The 18,619-nt window shown below is 34.4% G+C and overlaps 1 protein-coding gene across 3 annotated transcripts in view; it reads right to left on the reverse strand.

Moving 5' to 3' along the window:
* The window catches only part of LOC114669058 (RNA-binding protein 5), a 50,871-nt gene that overhangs the window by 11,604 nt on the left and 20,648 nt on the right, over nt 1–18,619 (reverse strand). Inside the window, exons 7-15 of one of the 3 annotated variants that reach the window (XM_028825175.2) lie at nt 12,959–13,024; nt 11,726–11,888; nt 11,307–11,467; nt 8,823–8,926; nt 8,373–8,439; nt 6,586–6,622; nt 6,031–6,089; nt 5,738–5,855; nt 4,202–4,293 (exon numbers count right to left, since the gene is read on the reverse strand). In XM_028825175.2, the coding sequence (XP_028681008.1) occupies nt 4,202–4,293; nt 5,738–5,855; nt 6,031–6,089; nt 6,586–6,622; nt 8,373–8,439; nt 8,823–8,926; nt 11,307–11,467; nt 11,726–11,888; nt 12,959–13,024 (867 nt within the window). Of the gene's footprint in view, nt 1–4,201; nt 4,294–5,737; nt 5,856–6,030; nt 6,093–6,585; nt 6,623–8,372; nt 8,440–8,822; nt 8,927–11,306; nt 11,468–11,725; nt 11,889–12,958; nt 13,025–18,619 lie in introns of all 3 variants that reach the window. The other 2 variants (XM_051921419.1, XM_028825173.2) reach the window with 2 other exon arrangements.

Consider the following 18,619-nt stretch of genomic DNA (forward strand, 5'->3'; position numbering starts at 1 on the left):
TTATAAATGCAAGAGCACAGTATTACTTAGCCACTAACCTGGTCACGACCCTGCCTGATTGCTGCGTCTCTGTATAGGGGAGCGGTAGATCCCGTCACTACAATAAATAACCGTGCTGTTCCTGTTTCACGCTGAATAAAGCTGGTTTTGCTTAAGTACTGAGACTCAGCCTGGTGTTTTGGGGTGCATGACAGGGATTTCCACGTTACAGCACACACACGTGGTCACCTTCCTATAGTAAACAGTATACGTTCTTACGGATGTTGACTATATGAGTGAGGCATGCCGACTAAGAACGAGCATGGGAGACAATTACCCACAATCGCTATGTGATGCTCGGCGGACAAAGCGTATACGTACTACTCGTATTGCAAGACCTCGCTCGTTTATCAAGTTAAAATTTATTAAAAATTTTAGCTTGTCTTGCAAAACAGTCGCAGACCAAGTTACTCACAATCTAAAGTTTTACGGTATTTTTAATTACACAGTCGGGTTTCTATTGCTCCTGAAAACTATTAGCCAATCAGCAGAGTTAGCTTCTGATACCAACAAGAGGGAATAATCAAAGGCAGACTATTATCATTTTTAACAACTGATTTAAACACTGGTTTCCTTGAGAATTTAAAAGCAGATTTTTTTTTTTTACTTCATGTTCAGAGGTCTTTCCGTACATTTTTGTGAATGAGATCGGAAGGGTCTTTTTACTTCTACATGAGATTTTGCAATCTTTACAAGCACATCTTGGTTTATGATTGGTTGAAGGTAAATAATTTTTCTTAAAAAACTCAAACCATCTATATTAGATTTGGCCATACCATCAGTTTGAAAGTGGCAGGTGCTAAATTTATGTTAACAAGACACAACACTCGGTAGGGAATTCATATGAAAGTAACCAATTTATTCCACGTTTGCCTTCTTGATTTCATAATCTGCATCTTACAATTTAGCATGAGATAATTAAATAATTCACTCCATGTTAGATTATAAATGGTGCAAAAGTGACACAGATAACACGCAAATACTCCAGTATCCTCAAACAAATGACTATACATGACTGCTTTTCCTCTAGTACTGGGCGGTATGACCAAAATTCTGTATCAAGGTATTTTTCAGAATTATACCGGTTTCACGGTATTCAACTGTATTTTTTTTCTATGCATGAGTGAATGTTAACCACATTTTCCACTGCAATTACTGCAGTAGACTGGATAAAAATAACCTATTCCACTGTCATGAGACTTGTACACTGTACAAAAAAAACATTTTAATGTGCACACAAGTATTAATACAGGGTTGCATGGCCCCATAATGTGATAGTTTTCAAGGGTGTGGCACTAATGAAGAGAAGGAATCACATTGCATGACAGTTGCAGTCAAAATATAGAACCTTTTTATTGAACAAATTTTGCAAACAACTTAAACTAAAATATTGATAACATATTTTCAACCATTCAAAGAGGCATTTAGACTTAGTAAAATATCCAGAGGTGCTTGTCAAAAGTTGTATTGCACTGAACATGTGTTAGAGAAGGAATAATTAGTAAATATTTTTTGTAAACCAACTACACTTTCTGTTAATGTTAATCTCTGTCCACTACCATGTTAAAGTGACTTTTTAAACAACTTAACCATCATTAAACTGCATATTATTTAAACTAATAAATAATAACAATAAAATAATAGTGCAACTTTCAGTAATACTATTACTTCAAGCCCAGGTGCATTACACTGTATTCACCAAATAAAAATAGAATAAAACAAGTGCAACTTGGTGATGACATCTTTACCAACTGAACCATCATTTATGCAAATTGCATTAATATGGACCTTGCTTCAAGCTAAGCTATATACATAAATAATAAAACTGCAACTTGCATTTATAATGCTATTTGTGGTATAGCCCTACGGAATCGTATAAGGGCCACGGTGAAGAAAAAAAAAAATTCGGACACAGGGAAGGAAAAAATAAAACTATATGTCGAGAATAAAGTCAACATATTGACTTTATTCTCAACATTTCCACTTTAATCTTGACACTTATGTCGAGATTAAAGTCGACATTTCCATCATGAAAATGATATCAAGTATTTATCTTAGCATTCTAAATGTTCAGGGAGCAGGAATATCATGAAGTGAATGTATTCTGTGTGGTAAGCGCTGCCGGCGCCTCCTCAGTACAAGACGTCAGTTTAAGAAGCACGTACCGATTTAACATGGCTAGGGGAACACTTAACACAAAGCATTTAATGTGCTACATAACTTATGACGGGGTTTGAGAAAATCTACTAAATTAAATATTCATTTTACAATGAAGTTTAGTTTACGATGTTTTACTTTAATGACAAATTACGAGAATAAAGTCAACATGTTGACTTTATTCTTGACATAAACGGTGAGAATCAAGTAGAAATGTCGAGAATAAAGTCAACATGTCGTCACACTATTACACAGTACCCAGGTACATTACACTGTATTGAAAAAAAAAAATAAAACAAGTACAACTTGATTTGCAGTATTATCCAGTAGTATAGAAACAGTATTCACAGATTTGAACATAATGGTCCACATCCGACCTTTTAAAACCAAAGATTCTCCAGGCAACGGACGTGACTCCTTTTTTTTGGCAAAAGTTCTTCTATGTCATCATGTTCAACTTTATCGTCTGCTACAGCTTCAGTTTCGGAATGTTCTCTGTCCATTTTCACCGTGCAATACCTCCACTATCGCATGTACTCCGTTGCATGCTTATTTAGTGGTGTAGCAGTGAAAAAGAGCTCCCACGCAATACTTCCACTATCACATGTACTCCGTTGTATCTGTTTAGAGGTGCAGCCGTGAAAAAGTCCCCCCCTTAAACAGTTTCCTGCTGTGCCACATTCCGGACGTTGTTTAAGCAAATTAAACCAGTGTTGATGTATAACAAAAATCCATATCATAACAAAAACAAAAAACGGTTTTCGGTATGAACCAGTATACTGCCTAGCACTATTTTCCTCCCTCAATTATATTCCATTAAGATATCAGACATTTACACAAATTTTTGCCATGTCTGTGTTGTCTGTCAATTCATTAATGGCTAAGGATAAATGTCAAACTTGACTGATACCATCAATCTTTACATGTTCTCTGCTGAGACATGAATATGATATGCAGAAAACAAAGATAATGGTGACAGATTATAAACTTGACCCATTGATTTATCTCTACCAAATTCTGAAAATGCCCATAATGCACTTATTGAAATTCCTCCACGTAAGTGAAGGCTTTATTATGCTTGGCCAATACACTTTCTACTTCAGATCAGATAGTTTGGCTAAGAATTTCATAATAATAGCATTATAAAGTCATGTTTCAGTAAACTTGTCATTATAATGATGATTCTCGATACAAGTCATCCTTTTAAGATATTCTGACAGAGACTAGCTAAATACTGAATGTTACTTTCTTGATAATCAGTGAAAGCTATCTGATTGATAAGAACCATTGTGTTTATTTTCTCTCTTTTTTACAATTTTATTTATTTCCAGAAAAACAGAATGCATTAAAATAGAAAAGGTACAACACAACTATGGAACACACACTGACATAAGCTAGCAGGTGTCAAGTTCAGCTCTGTGAACACTTGTAGCTACACCAGTAGCTGTGTCAGTCCAGAAATTACAAAAATGGTTTTGCTAAATTGCACTGGGAATGTATCAAGCATTCGTGAGTGCCATGAAAGGACACCTAGCCTAAAAGCAACATGAGAAGAGAAAGGGGCAGCAAACGCAGAGAGATCTGCAACAATTTCTTCTTACCAAAGCCCAAACCCCCACCGTTGGATGTGGAATTTTATATTTAATGGAGTTTCCTGCGTTAAATCTATAAAGTCACCAGAACATATATTTATCCCATTGTTACAATGTATGCTTTTGATTAATGACAAATTAGCTTGATGCAAAGTGACCAGATACTTTGACTAGGTTGGAAAACTTAGTTTAAAACAACTACCTACACGAGTATTAATAAAAGAGTAGTGATGAAGTTGTAAAGTAATAAAACAGTTTCACGTGCATGACCTGCGTGACACCAATATTATTTAACTCTTTGATGTACAAACATAGACAAGGAAACCATTTGTTGGGTTATTATCCAATCCAAAAAAAGCATGTTATAATCTGGTGCCCCAAACTCTTCTTTATACAGATTCTACAGTACCTACCCTTAAGTTTGCATCATAGTAAAGAGTAGTCTGTGGGTCATAGTAAAAGCCAGATGTGGAATCATAGAGATATGTAGAAACATCTGGAACATCTGAAATAAAGAAAATCAATTAAAATGCTATTCACACCAAGAGAGGAAAAGAGCACCAGAATAAAAACACTAATCATCAAAACAGCAGTCCTTTCAGAGAACATTATCAGTAACAATATTATTACATTACATTATAAGGCCAAGTACTATTTAAACCTCTAAAATTAGAGGAAAATGCGTAAAGGACTTTGAAAGTAACATTCACTCATTCCAATTTGTGGTAAAGTCAATAATATGTAAAGTACAAACTGAAAATCAGTTTCTATCTGACTAAGTGGATAACAAAAATATAAGATAAATGTACCAGTGCACCAATATGCTGCATTTCATTTCAGAACCTTAAAATCTTGATTTAAATGGAATCTGTAGCTGTGCTACCCAGCTAAGACGGGCTGAATCTAAGTAATCAATGTAGACCTTATGTTTATTTGATATATGGGTGGTCCGTTAGGGCTGGTGTAAGAAAACACACCCAGTCATTATCCTTTACATTGGCCTTTTCCTCTTCGAATAGAGGCGCTCATTTTCACTGTATACTCTCTCCGTCGCTCGAACTGACTACTCCTAAAGGCTAAATCTTTTGCTGGGAAAATTCAGAAGTAGTTAATGCAATGGCCTGGATAGGAACTCCAGCCTAGTTGTGTCAGGGGCTTAGGTTTTCCAACATCATTATTTTTCACTTATCCATTGTCCACATCACAAAGATATCAGTCATTAACATCACAGACTAGGACTGTGTAGCAAAGCATGAGGTCAACTGCATTATCAAGTTTGTGGACGACACCACTGTGACTGGCCTCATTAGTGATGAGGCTGCTTACAGGAGAGAGGTAAAAGACGTGACAGTGTTTTGCCACAGCAACTACCTCTTCCTGAATGTTCTTTTATATTTAAAAAAAAAAAAAAAAGATTTGGGGGGGGGGGGGGGTTCATGGTTGACTTCAGAAAGAACAAAGGCAGTTGTACTCCATTCCATGTCACTGCCTCTCCTGTCCAAGCAGCAGCTTCAGGTTTCTTGGTGTCCAGATCACGACTTAGTCAGCATCACCTGCATCCACAAAAAGGCTTAACAATGCTTCTTCCATCAGGCCATAAAGGTAATTGAACTCCCATCAACCTGATCCTTCCTACCCTGCACTGTGTACTAAACCTACCTACTGGTTTGTGTGTAATTGCTCTGTATGTTACTTTTTAAAACTCTTATCCTATTTACTGTATTTATTTATACTGTTTATTAATTCATTTTAATTTTATTATTTACTCTATTAATTTATAAATCACTAAAGCTATGACACAAGACGTTCACTATGCTCTTGGCAGTTTAACAATAAAAATCTCAAAACTCTCTAATATGATTTCCTCAATATTTGCATATGAATTATAATCCACAGAAACTTAGGGATTAGTTTCTGTTTTAAGATTTAAATTTAAGTTATACTCTCACCGTAAGAATAGGAGCCACTGCCATCCTTAGACTGTGTCTGACCAGTTGCTGAAGAGGTACTACCTTCTGCACCCTTTTGCGTGCTGGATGAACCTTGATCAGAAGAGCCGTCTACATTCTGAAAAGAAAAAAAGTGTGCCATAAAGTAGAATTTGGACATTGTAGTAGTGTTTACATCCATTTTCCCCCTATACCATTTTTATATTTTTGGCAATTAGAAATATTTACTTTTAAAATATTCAGGTACATTATATAATTAATCTGTAAAAAGACTTACAACAAAAATTACCAACCTGTTTTGCATAAGTCTCTGGTGGTTTGGACACAGTGACAATTTCAGTGATTATGGGAACTACTGTTGGAAAGAAAATTTATAAGCAAAATAAATAAAAAGCATGAAACCATTACATTCTGTTCACCTAAAGAAATAAACCAAAAGTGATATCAATGAATAGGATATAGTCTATTTAATTAAACTGTACAAGAATGGTTTTATATTAAAATGTGCAAAATTTCAACCTGGGTATTGTTTCACCAGGGAGCAAATAAAAGACTGAATGGTGTATTTTAATATTCAGCATTTTTTAAATACTGTTTAAGTACTGTTTAAACTTCAATAGTCCTATCTAAAAGGTAATATTTAGCATGTAACAATAATAAATTTCAGTAAAAGTCTTAAATGCAGGGTTTTGCATTTAGGCACAATCTTCACACAACACACCCTTGATATGTACACCCATACTTACTGTAGAATTAACAATGGAGACTGTATAGGAAAACCAAAGTGGTATGCTTGTGCCTGATTAAACTAGGTTGGTATATTTTCCATTTAAAACAAAACCATTTACCTTGGTTAGAACCTGCAGGAACCACTGAATGGTGAGCCTTAAAAATAAAAATAACCAAAAGTTAGTCCCAATTTAAAGATGTTATTAATTTAATGTTTATATGCAAATTTATTCAAAAGAAAATTGCATGCATCAATGCTATTTTGCAATATCATGTTACACAAAAAGTGTGTCTTTATTCAGTCCAAAATAACCCACAAAGTGTATATTACGATGCAAGAGTTATAAAATGTAACATTTTTCTTGTGTTTCAAACTTTTCCCAATGTGTATCTAGCTTTGGCATACGTTCACAAACATGATTTTTAGTCAGGTGATAAGCTTCAACAACACCCAGTAACCTACTCATCAGTAGTGGATTTGTCATTTTGACAATTCTTGTATGTGACAATGTGGTATAGCAGGTCCACGGCTCTGAATGAAAGGCCAGTTTTTAAATAATCCATTTCGCCGTGTTAGCCTCCGTGGGCAGTTGATGAGGTAATTGGGACAAGTCGCACCTGCACGCAAGGGTGCAATCGTTCTCAATTGCTTAATCGGCTTCCTGCAGTGCATGATAGAGGCACTGCGCCCATGGAGCCATAGAAGTACGGGGCAGCACAGGAAAAAGGACAAAAAAGAAAAAGGGGGAAAAGGCTTAGAGAGCGAGAGAGTGGCATTAGGGCAGTGAAAGAGAGTGGACGAGCCAGCCAGCTGAAGTTTATGCAGGAAGAGAGGGAAACAAACTGCAAAAAACGAAAAAAGCAGAGAGAAACTTAACCTTAAAGTAGACTGGACAATCTAGCAAAATATCCGTGTACAAATTTTTACACATTGGCACATTTCTTCTCTCTCATACTCTCTTTAGGCACCCAGAGGCCAGGCTCAAAACTGTAATATTAGATTATTCCAATTTGAGTTTATAAAAACAAAACAAAAAAAAAAAGCATGTACCCCTTCACATTTGCAAAGGTTAGGAGCGAAACACCCCCAGCAGAAGAATAATATATTAACTGCTTTTTGAGTTTTTTTTTTTTTTTAAATTTACCCGCTGGTTGGCCAGCACCGGCATGGACATGCACTTGCTTTAATGAACTGATAGCTGTTTAGTAGCATGGCAGGCGCACTGTCATCTAGGGTTGCCTGCACAGATAAGAAGTAGAGGGGTAGGTAAGAAAGGAGAAAAAGGGAAATTGGGACAAAGGAAATTGAAAAGTGAGCCAGCAAGAGTCAAGAAGTATGGCTAAAACTCTCCACAGCTTCCCAACAGAGGCTAGCTAGAGAGAGAGAGAGAGAGCACACACACCAGCTGGGAGGAGATATTCAGATTTGATAAATAACTAAGGGAGCAGGTGGAGGCAGAAAGTAGCTGGCATATATCTCAGTTTGTTTTTTTTGTTTTTTTACCCAAAAATAACTTAACAAAACTTACACAAACAAATAATAAATAACACTAATATTTAAAAATGATATAATTCTGTGTGATACAAATCATTTTCAATATTGCTTACATTTTTGGCTTAGGTATCTGCAAGTTTCTGCGGTCATTTGTCAAGCTACAAAAATATTTACAATTAATTGTTCATGGCCAACTCGCGAATAACCTAACTATATCCATTAATTCATACTATTCAGATCATGAATGATCTGTAATTACAATGTACTGTAATGATGGATTATTTCGGTTTCATTTGCAAAGGGTCTTGTGCCAATGTACTCTGGGAAAGGGGCTATTTAAAAAAAAAAAAAAAAAAGATTCATAAAATAGTTACAAAAATGGTTTAACTGTGCTTTAGTTCTAAGGCTTACCTCTTTACTGGGGTCATGATACCCCATTTCAGAAAGACCTGGAGATTTTTCATAATCCTTCCTTAAACTTAAATTAAAAACAAATATGATTAGCATTACAAACATTACTGTGGTCTTTAGTGTTTGTTACAGCAATAAAAGTAAAGCAATAAAAAGGCAACATTTCTAAAAACAACCTAATGTTTAATAACAATATTCTCCAACTCCGTTCAGGGTCACAGGAGGTCAAATCTTACCCCGGCAACATTAGGCACCAAGTAGGCCTGCTTTATTAGCTTATTTCAGTTCTCCAAACAGCTAAGTGAGGAATCACCTAGTCAGATCTAGATTTACAAAATTTGTAACTTCTCCTAGACAACCATAAAGGACATTTTTCCACTGTTTTGCCATTATTATGCAGGTACATTAATAAACAGTATGAAACCCCGAACTCGGTATCACTTTACTGACCTCTGTTTTTTCAAAGGCTTTGCTATTTCAACACGAACTCTACTGTGATCAATTGTAAATGGATGAGAAAGGTTTCGTAAGGTTTCCACAAGATGGCTTACTTCCTATTAAAATAAACACAAAACATATAATATAGTTATTAAAGTAAAATGGACTGTTTTACTAGCCATGTCAAAAACAGTGCCTCAAAAAGTCATTACTACATCTACTAAGGCTACAGTTATGCAATAAAATTCTTCTTTAAAATTAACTGCAATTTGGTTTGACACACAAAAAAAAATCAATTGAATTTCATAACTTTAGGAAGCATTAACTTTAGGCTTTTATATAAATACATAGTTAAAATCCATTTGAATGTTTGTGTTTTATTGGTAAGAAATCAAATTGGCACCATGCTTCAGTTTCAGCATTACATATCAGCTTTGAAACTGTTACAATAAACTGGCAAAAAAAATATAATGTACAACTAATCAATGTTGCTACAACAAAAAAATTCCTTGAAGCTGATAATACTGCATTTAACTAACCTCCTTAGCGTTGCATTTTATTCCAAAAAACATGTAAAAAGTGTTGCATTTTTCTGGCATGAAAAATAACATTTTTTATTAAATCTCAAAAGTATAGTAATGATTCAAATAATAATGGTAATGATGATTAAAATTAATAAAATGAACAAAATAATAACGAAAGTAATAATACTACTACTAAGATTACTAAAACAGTATACAATCTCAAAATGAGTCCTTTGTGTGGTAAATCTTAAAGCATGGTGAAAGACACAATCCATCGGGACAATAATAGCATGTTTCTTTTCAGATTTCCGTTCCAGATTTATCAGTTTTTCAACAGCACACTGCACAGGTAGAAGTTGCATTCTGCTTTTATTTTTCTGTTGGAGGTATATAATCAACAAAATGTCTACGAATAAGACGCTCTGGATTGACCACGTCTCTTTAGCAGTAGTATGGACAGTGGATTTGTGGCAATTATTTGTTCTACAAGCTAGTATGTAATGTTTGCAAGAGATAGTTTTGTCAGCTTTTGGTTTGTATAACACAAATGCATTCCAAATGCACTGTTCCACCAGATGAGGAAATATCAATTTACGCCACCCATCGTGCTATTGTAGTCGACCACAGCACAAGGCTTCATAAGGTGTAGAGTGCTAAGACGACAAACTTCTTTCTTGTCCTACCATTTCAGCACAAGCACTTTACCCTTTTGCCAAGCTGCTAGTGCACCTTGCTGTAATTTAGCTCTGCCAAAGTCTTCAGGCATGCCATGACAGTTAGGACATACTGTTCCATATGTGTCAGTCTTTCTTTGCAGCAAGATGTCAGATAGCTCTGGCGGAGTATAAAAATTGTCCATGGTTATACAGTACCCTTGATCTAGCAGAAAATCTATCAAAATTGGCACAAACTAAGTAGCAATGACTTACTGTATTTCAGATCAAACATTGTCCCTTTCCCTGTGTACAGAACCAAATTCCAAATGTATCGCGTTTTAGAGTCACAAAGCTCCTAAAGCTTTATGCCAAATCTTGCCCTTTTTGATGCAATGTACTCTTATCCATGACAGTCTGCCCTTATAAGCCATGAGACTTTTCATCGATGCCGACATCGTGGTCTGGAATGTAAACGCACTGAAATTTTACAACATGGCCTGGTATATCTGCCAAAATTTCCTTATTTTGGGTGATGGATGGATAGTCTCATCATAGTCTTCATTGTTGGTAAAGTACAGATATTTCAGAATTAGTGAAAACCTATACTCAGACATAATTTCTCCAAAGAATGGCGGCACGGAGAGCACTTTTACAGCTTTTAGTATAGTTTTTGCAGCCTGAGTATTGCTCGGGCCTAACACTAAGGATGTTAATTACTAGTTAAAACTATGCCTAGACAATTTTTAAGGAAAATAAACAACATCTAAGCACAAATTTAATAGGTTTTGTTACAGTTGCCACTGATAAACAAAGAACAAAAATGAAAAAGTTGAAAATGTAGAAATTTTAAGATGAGAAAACTACACATTTATGTTATTTTTCCTTATAATCTGGTTTTCCTTGTATATTCAGCATAAAAAAACTGCACATTTGCAATGTTTTGTTCAGTTTTAGTTCATTATATTTAAAAGTCAATCTGTGGCAAGGTTTACGCAAAACAGATAGTGGTAAAAGTACTGTCTCAAGTAACAAAAGTCTAAAAATAATAGAGAATGATCCTATTAAAAAAAGAAAGGAACAAACAAAACTGCTATTGTTACTACTAAAGGAAAAAAACAAAAATACCCAAATATTAAGTAAACTCACCCAAAAAAGTAAATAATCCTTTACATATAGCCATGCTATTTTTAATATAGATCATACATAATACATTTTATTTATAACATGTCTATATTACTTGGGCAATGGCACAGTTATGAAGTATAAAGAAAAAAAAATTAAGGCAAAATCAAAATGTAATTTTACAAATTTAGTACCTCATGAGAGTCCATATCCACAAAGCAGAAACATTTGGTGCATTCACTTTGTTTTGGTTTTATTAAACGAATATTTCCTGGTTCCAAGTATGCAAATGGATCTAAAGCCTTTACAATAGTTTCTACAGTTGTGGAAGACCAAAGGTTTTTGATAATCATAGCTGAAAATAAAAACACACAGAGCATTATTTTATTCCCTTCTGAGTAGCTGTCTTACATAGTCATTGTCAATACCAGTTTATCACATTTACATATGAACCAGACAGTACACTACAGATTGTTTTCCTCAAAATTGCTGTTGCCATCTCATGAACAGTAAAATGTTAGAATATTTAAAATAACATCTCATAAAGAATTTTGAAACAATAATTATTTTTAGAAAGTGCTGCACTATACACATTAAGACAGTTTTCTCTTACTGTGACTGTCTTGAAAAACTGGATCCAGCTTAGGAAGAGTCCAACTACCAGTTGACGGCTTTGTCCCTGGAGTCTGCAATAATGCTGGTTTTAAGGGTGGAGTCTGCAATAACGCAGGTTTTGGAAATGGACGCTGTAGTAATGGAGTATCCTCTGATATATCCTAGAAGGATAAAACAAGCAAACAAATAAGAACATAGGCATACTGAAAGAATCCATGTAGATGACACATTCTAACTCTCAAATCTAACTGAAACCAGGACATAAACCAGTCAGTAAGCCTTCCTCACTCCCAATGCAAAAACATTGTGGTTTAGGATATGAGCTTTTAATTCTTAATATACTTGGATTACATAGGCACTACATGTAAAATACTTTAAAAATACAGTTTTCAATAATGGTGTATTTACTAATCAATGACTTAAAAGTAAATGTGATGTTATTAGGATGGCATAATAGGTTCATGTGGTCAGGTTCTCCGTTCATTTCTCCGTTCATTCTATTTTTATTTATTATTTTGTTCCATGCACTTAAATGAAATGCATCAGCCAACCAAAGGAAAATAGAAAGACAGGGAAACAGTTCAAAAAAGCGGGTGCTTCTGTTAATGCTTAAAATGGTTTAGTTTCAACAAGAATGTCAGGATCTCTAAATACCCCATTTACTTTACCATGTGAACATCAGGAGTTTTCTATTACCCAGTAATTTTCTTCTGTACTTCACATATATTCTAACCTAAGAAACGTCGGGGAATTACAAAATAGACATGCTTTCCAAGATTTTTTTACTGTTTTCACAACTAATTAAAAAAATGCCCCGAAATTCCATTTTAAATTATATTATTCACCCTGAAAACTCTTAGCATTAAGAGCAGTGAATATACAGTTCACTCTTTAACCACTTTAAAAAGCTGTAGGAGAGGCGACTGCTGGAAAAATAAAACATTTATGAACTAGTGTATCCGTTCTAAATTAGAGGGAAAATATACAGATACAACATCTAAAACAGATATGGGCCTGAACTACTGTGAGCAGCACCCAACGTCCATTCATATCCACAACAGACTAACAGCTAATAAAGCAACTGTGAACATTCAAGTACATACTACTCTATTGATGGTCTAAATCTCAAAATAATTATCATGTGCTCTTAAACCTACTAATACGGTACATAAAAGATACAGTCTGTGAATGGTAAACACATAATAAACACTTCAATAAATGAATACTTTACCTCGGGTTTAATGTCCTGATGAGCATAGCACATAGACAAAATCTTCTCTCCAATCTTTAAAGTTTTCTATTCAAAACAAAAGCAGTTCTCAAAACCATTAGCTATACAAAAAATCAATTTTCCTTAAAAAAAACCTTGGTGAATTCATGAACATTTTAAATTAACTTCAATTATAACATTAAAAAACTAAATGTGGCAAACAGATTTAGCATACTTCTACTCATTGCTATTTGTAATTAAAAATTTAAATTACAATGGAAATCTAAATTAAAAACACCTGCATAGTTTTATCATTGGACTGCAAGTTTGTCTTTTCAAGTTTTCCCTGACAGTCAAAAGCACCAGGCAAAATATCTGCAGATAACAGAAAAAGCTGCACTAAAGTTTCCAGATTTAGCTGAATAATTCTCCTTTACGTAAACTAAAATGGCACTTTGTCAATGAAAGGACATGGAAGCTACACAAAAAATAAAGGCATGAAACATAATATTCATTAACTTCAGGGAGTAATACACTAAATCATAGCCTAGTTATACTCTAGACCACTTCAGTATATTGATTTTGAAAAGAAATTATTTTGTGCTAACAGAATCTTTTCCTGTTGCAACCACCTTCAATTCAGGTTCTCCTTTTCAATTACATTTATTTTTTAAGGCAAAACACTTTAACCAATGAACCAGTGCCACATAGTCATAATTAAAAACAGAATGTAGAACATTAACTCACAGGAAAGTGTTGTTGTAGATTAAATTATTTGGACTTATAAGAATAAATTCAAGGTAGCTACCTCAACCTTCAGATATTTAAATTTGAGATGAAGCTTTTTATTACGTAACAACTTAAAACTAAACACCCTAAACCCATTACAGCCCTTTAATGATTGTAAAACCTGGCTTCTAAGACCAAATAAAACTAAACCACTGAGCTGCTACTATGCCATGAAATGGTGGTACAATAGTGTTGCTGACAAAGGTTAAGAATGTCTAGGCAACCCAATAACTAGAATAGCAAAACTATTTTTATTATACTATTATAAAATTATATTTGGGAAGTTGTGGCACTGTGGATCATTACAGAAAAGGGATACTTAAGCACTATAATAAAAGAGAATGACCAAATTAATAAGAAAATTTCTGAAAATCAGTACAGCAGATTTAAACTCAATTCTTAAATTGGAGCTTATATTATTCACTTAGATATTTTCATACTATTTATTAAAGTATCTTAATGGAAGCCCTTTTCTTTAAGAAGCAGAAAACATTAAGGGTGGGGAGGTTCTTACATTATTGTGATTCTCTCTTCTACATCGATGCACAAAATTTCATAATCAAGATTTATATGGGCTTATGAATGAATTGGAAAGGATGCAAAATACGAAACATTTCCAATAAAAAAATATCAACATGTACAATGTGAATAGAATGACAAAGAGAACAAATTATACAGTGTATCCTTTGGACTACAGACTTAGGGACAATCGACAAAAAAAATACATATACTTTTTTTTTATTTTTGGCCAAAAAAAACAAAACAAAATCAAAATAGTATTAAGAAGTATAAATAAATACACATACACACCGTTGTAACTCATTTCACATGTTATTGGGTCAATCAAACAACACAGTGGTGGTGAGAAAGGAATAGCAGCCCCCTGTGCTGAACTGTTAAATGTAACCAATGATGAACCCCCTAATCTTGCTAATGTGCACAGGTAAAGGTATTGTTTAAATGTGATACACGCAGACACAGGAAGTGCACTTTAATGTGTACAGGAATTTCAGCTACAATGTACCCAGCTACAATACAGACAGGAAATTTGTAAAAATGCCAACTTATGACAGTGTAAACAAGGGGCCAAAATTTGCAAAGCAAGCTCTTACTTGAATATGCTTCACTGTGGACACTTTTGGGTTAAACATGTCTCCCAAAGTGTTGCGAATCATTAAAAAATGTTAAGTGGTTTAGGACGTGATGAAATGCATTTTTAATTAAAACGTATGACAACAACAACAGGCATACATTTTTTTCCTTCTTAACTCTATAGCATTTAACCAATCACATTTCAGCCATCATTTGTTGCCAGGCAGGGTCAAAGTCAAAGTAGTCTGCCCGGAGGCCTTCACAATACGTTCTGCAGGCCCTCTAACACAAAATAAATGTCCATTAAACAGTTGCTTCAACCAATCAATGAGAGCATCATGGGGCAGCTGTACAAATTGGTATGTTTGGCAGTGAACATTCCCGTGTCCACATTTTCAGCCCTAAAGCGAATTAAAACTTATGCCAGAGATACGACAGGGCAGGTTCGACTTTCAGCATTAGCTTCGATGGCGATAGAAAGGGACTTTGTGATGGAACTGAAGCGCACGGATAATCTGTACGACACAGTAATTTAACTGTTTTTGAGGAAAGAGAGGAGGATGGATTTTGTTTACAAATAATCCGAATTTTTGGTGAGTAAAATGTAGCGATTTTCCTAAATAATATTGCAAGTTTATGAGTTATTATTGATGTTTTTTATGTGTGTCGCGGGCTGTAGCTGCAGTAGAAAGGAACTTGTTCACCCCTGGTTTGTCTATTCAATAAAGGCATTTATTGTGGCTACAGGAGTTATCCTTCTGCGATGCAATCGCTTTTTATACTGTATTTCTGCATATTAAGAAGGTTTTTATAACCATAAATTAGTTTTTGAGGGGTGGGTTGATTCAGACGGAGCACTACTGAAGGCCTAGGTGTGAAATGCACGGTCCGCCACTGCTCTATAGAATGATAACACATGATGCAACCTGCCAGTAGGCACTTCCATTTGTTATTGTATTGTTAATAAAATAAAAAAAAATACCAGAATCAAATTTAGCATGTTGTTTTTTATGATGAACAGTAATGCTTTCATTTTAAAGGCTGCGAGTAGTCGCACAATAACAAAAAAAACATTATGGTATGTGTGTCAAAAATCGAGATGAATCATGAATCCCTTAGTGACCACATTGCATTTCCTAAGTGCCCAAAACTTGAACATATTTTTTATAATGTTGACTTTTTCACAATACATATTGTCAAGAATGAAGGCAGCCATCAATAGTTTCCATAAAGAACACTACAGAAGAAAATGCTGAAATGTAAAACAGCTACATGAATTAAGAAAGAATACAACATGTTTTGAGATAAATTGCTTCATCAAGTCTAAGAAAAAAAACCCATATAGCTGCTTATTTTGCTTTGACCTATGGCTCGTCATCCCGTTGCATCACAATCTCAATTCATTTATGCCAAAAAAGGCAATGTCACAATATTATAACATGAAAGCATTTAAACAAATCTTCTCAAAAATTATAGGTACTTTTCCTTCAGCATGCTATTTTACACAGCACTGGACCTTCTGTCAAGTCTCTCTCCCCTTCTACAACTCATGTTTTAAATGTTATCCTCCAAAAATTTTTGAATCACCTTTTTAGTTTGTAGTTCAGTCCCATTAGTTAAACATTCACTTTTTATCTTTACCTTTTCTACATTATAAAGAAATTTAAACGGAGTGTTCCCTGTTATTTTAGAACATTTTTAAATAGCAGTGAAACTATTAAAAGCTGTGGAATCCACTGTTTAAAACACTCACTCTCTCTCAAATGAACATTCAGATACCGTTCAGCAAATATATAAATCTTAATGAATGTTTTTCTGGTATGCACATGCAGAAGATGGTACCTATCTGCACCAAAATTTGCAGATTCCCAACTTGCACATGGAAGATCATAAGCTATATTTTGTTCTGAAAATTCTCTCCTTAGAGAATTTATTAAGTGACAGCACTTGTGTTTTATTAGGAAAAAAAGCCCTTAATAGGCACTTATGGAACTTGGAACAGGTATGCAAACTTGTTCCCCACAATGGGGGCAGCATTGTGGATCCCTGCAGGTTAAAATACAAAGTGGCCTGCTTTTAAGGAATCTTCCTACATTATCAAGAATGTTTCATTTTGGAGCAACTCTTTTACACAGTCCTCTCACTCATTCGTTACATCAATTGCGGATCTTGAGCACTCTAAATTTAAATATATTTTAATTAAAACGTGGCAGGGCAAATATGACTCCATTATGACAGAAGAAATAATAAAGTACCTCTACCATAAATATAAACTATGAACTAATTTATTAAGCTTGCTCAATAGGATTGTACTGGTTGCACTAAAGAGATTTTTTTAAATAAACATTTACTACACATATTTCGGCAAATAACTTCAGACTGAAATACTTAATGACTAAAAATCTGCCAATGTGACTTCAATCTACAACAATGGAGAGGAAATGAATCCTTCTAAGTCTTAATTCTATCCTGCAAAACAACTTATGAAAACTATGCACAGTACGAATTTCACTGTGCTCTGCACAACAGACAATAATGACTCCATAAAAAGTGTAATCAAAAATACATTTCAATGACAATTTGTATTTAAAAATTGATTCTTTCATGAAAATCAATGAGCCTCAACTGCTTGACTTGCAACTGAAAGATGAAATGCAACTGCAGAACTGGGGAAAAACAAAGTATAAAATATAATGAACTTTTGATTTTCAAAAAGATTTTGATGCAGCACCACATTTACGCTTAATTTTTGAAAAAAGAACCAATTCACATTAAACATAAATTAAGAAATGAGAAAATACATATATTTTTAAGTAGATTTTATATTAGCTAATCAGCAGAGTATAGAGAATGATGGAGTGAGATCTTCAGTGAAGTTCCTCAGACCATTCTCTTTCTAATTTACATTAATGGCATAGGTCTATTAGTCAGTAAACTAGCAAAAATCACGATACCAAAAGGAACAGAAAAAAATAATTCTAAGAGGCCTAGACAACCTTTAAAAACTAAGCAAATATTTTGAAAATGTTGTTTAATGTAGACAATGGCAAAGTGATATACACATGCAAAAGAAACACTAATTGTAAATAGAAGATAGGTTATGCTGGCCTACAGGAAGCAACTGTGGAGAATGATTTAGGAGTCTATATTGATATAGAATTCTCATTGTTTTGGCACTGTGCAGAGGCAATAAGGAAGGCAAATAAAATGTTAAGTTGGTAACAATCCTCCTAATATACCAGTGTTACAAGGTTACACATGTATTATAAAAACTGTTAACATATATGCCAAGGAACTTGTGAGGTTGTGAGACCACATTATTGAGTATTGCGTGCAGAGCTCACTATGATGCCATAAAAATACAGCTGTTCTAGAAGTTGTGCAGAACAAAGGCAGTCCGCCCCAGGAGGCACGCAGAACTACTAAACCTCTTTAGTCTTAAAATGAGAAGGATGCATCAATAAAAGTGATTTGGTAGAATTCTTTCGGTTAAAACACTCAATCGCTTATTCTAGGACAGAAGTGGAAATGAAGATGGAGTGCATTTGAGACAGAAGCCAGAAATCACTTTTTCCAAACACAGGGGTCATGATAATCTAGAACAAGTTAGCAAGACATGCAGATAAAGCAAAACTGTACAAGTCTGATGGGACCGAAGGGAAATCTCTCCCCCTCTCTCATTAAAAAGTTGAAAACACTTTTTTTTCTGTAAAAATAAAGCAATAAACTATTACGTATTTTTTTCAATTATCAGAAATTTTTCAGTGAAAATTCCAACTTGCAAACAAAAATTATGAACAT

Source organism: Erpetoichthys calabaricus, chromosome 18, assembly GCF_900747795.2.
Source record: "Erpetoichthys calabaricus chromosome 18, fErpCal1.3, whole genome shotgun sequence".
Taxonomy (NCBI): Eukaryota; Metazoa; Chordata; class Cladistia; order Polypteriformes; family Polypteridae; genus Erpetoichthys; species Erpetoichthys calabaricus.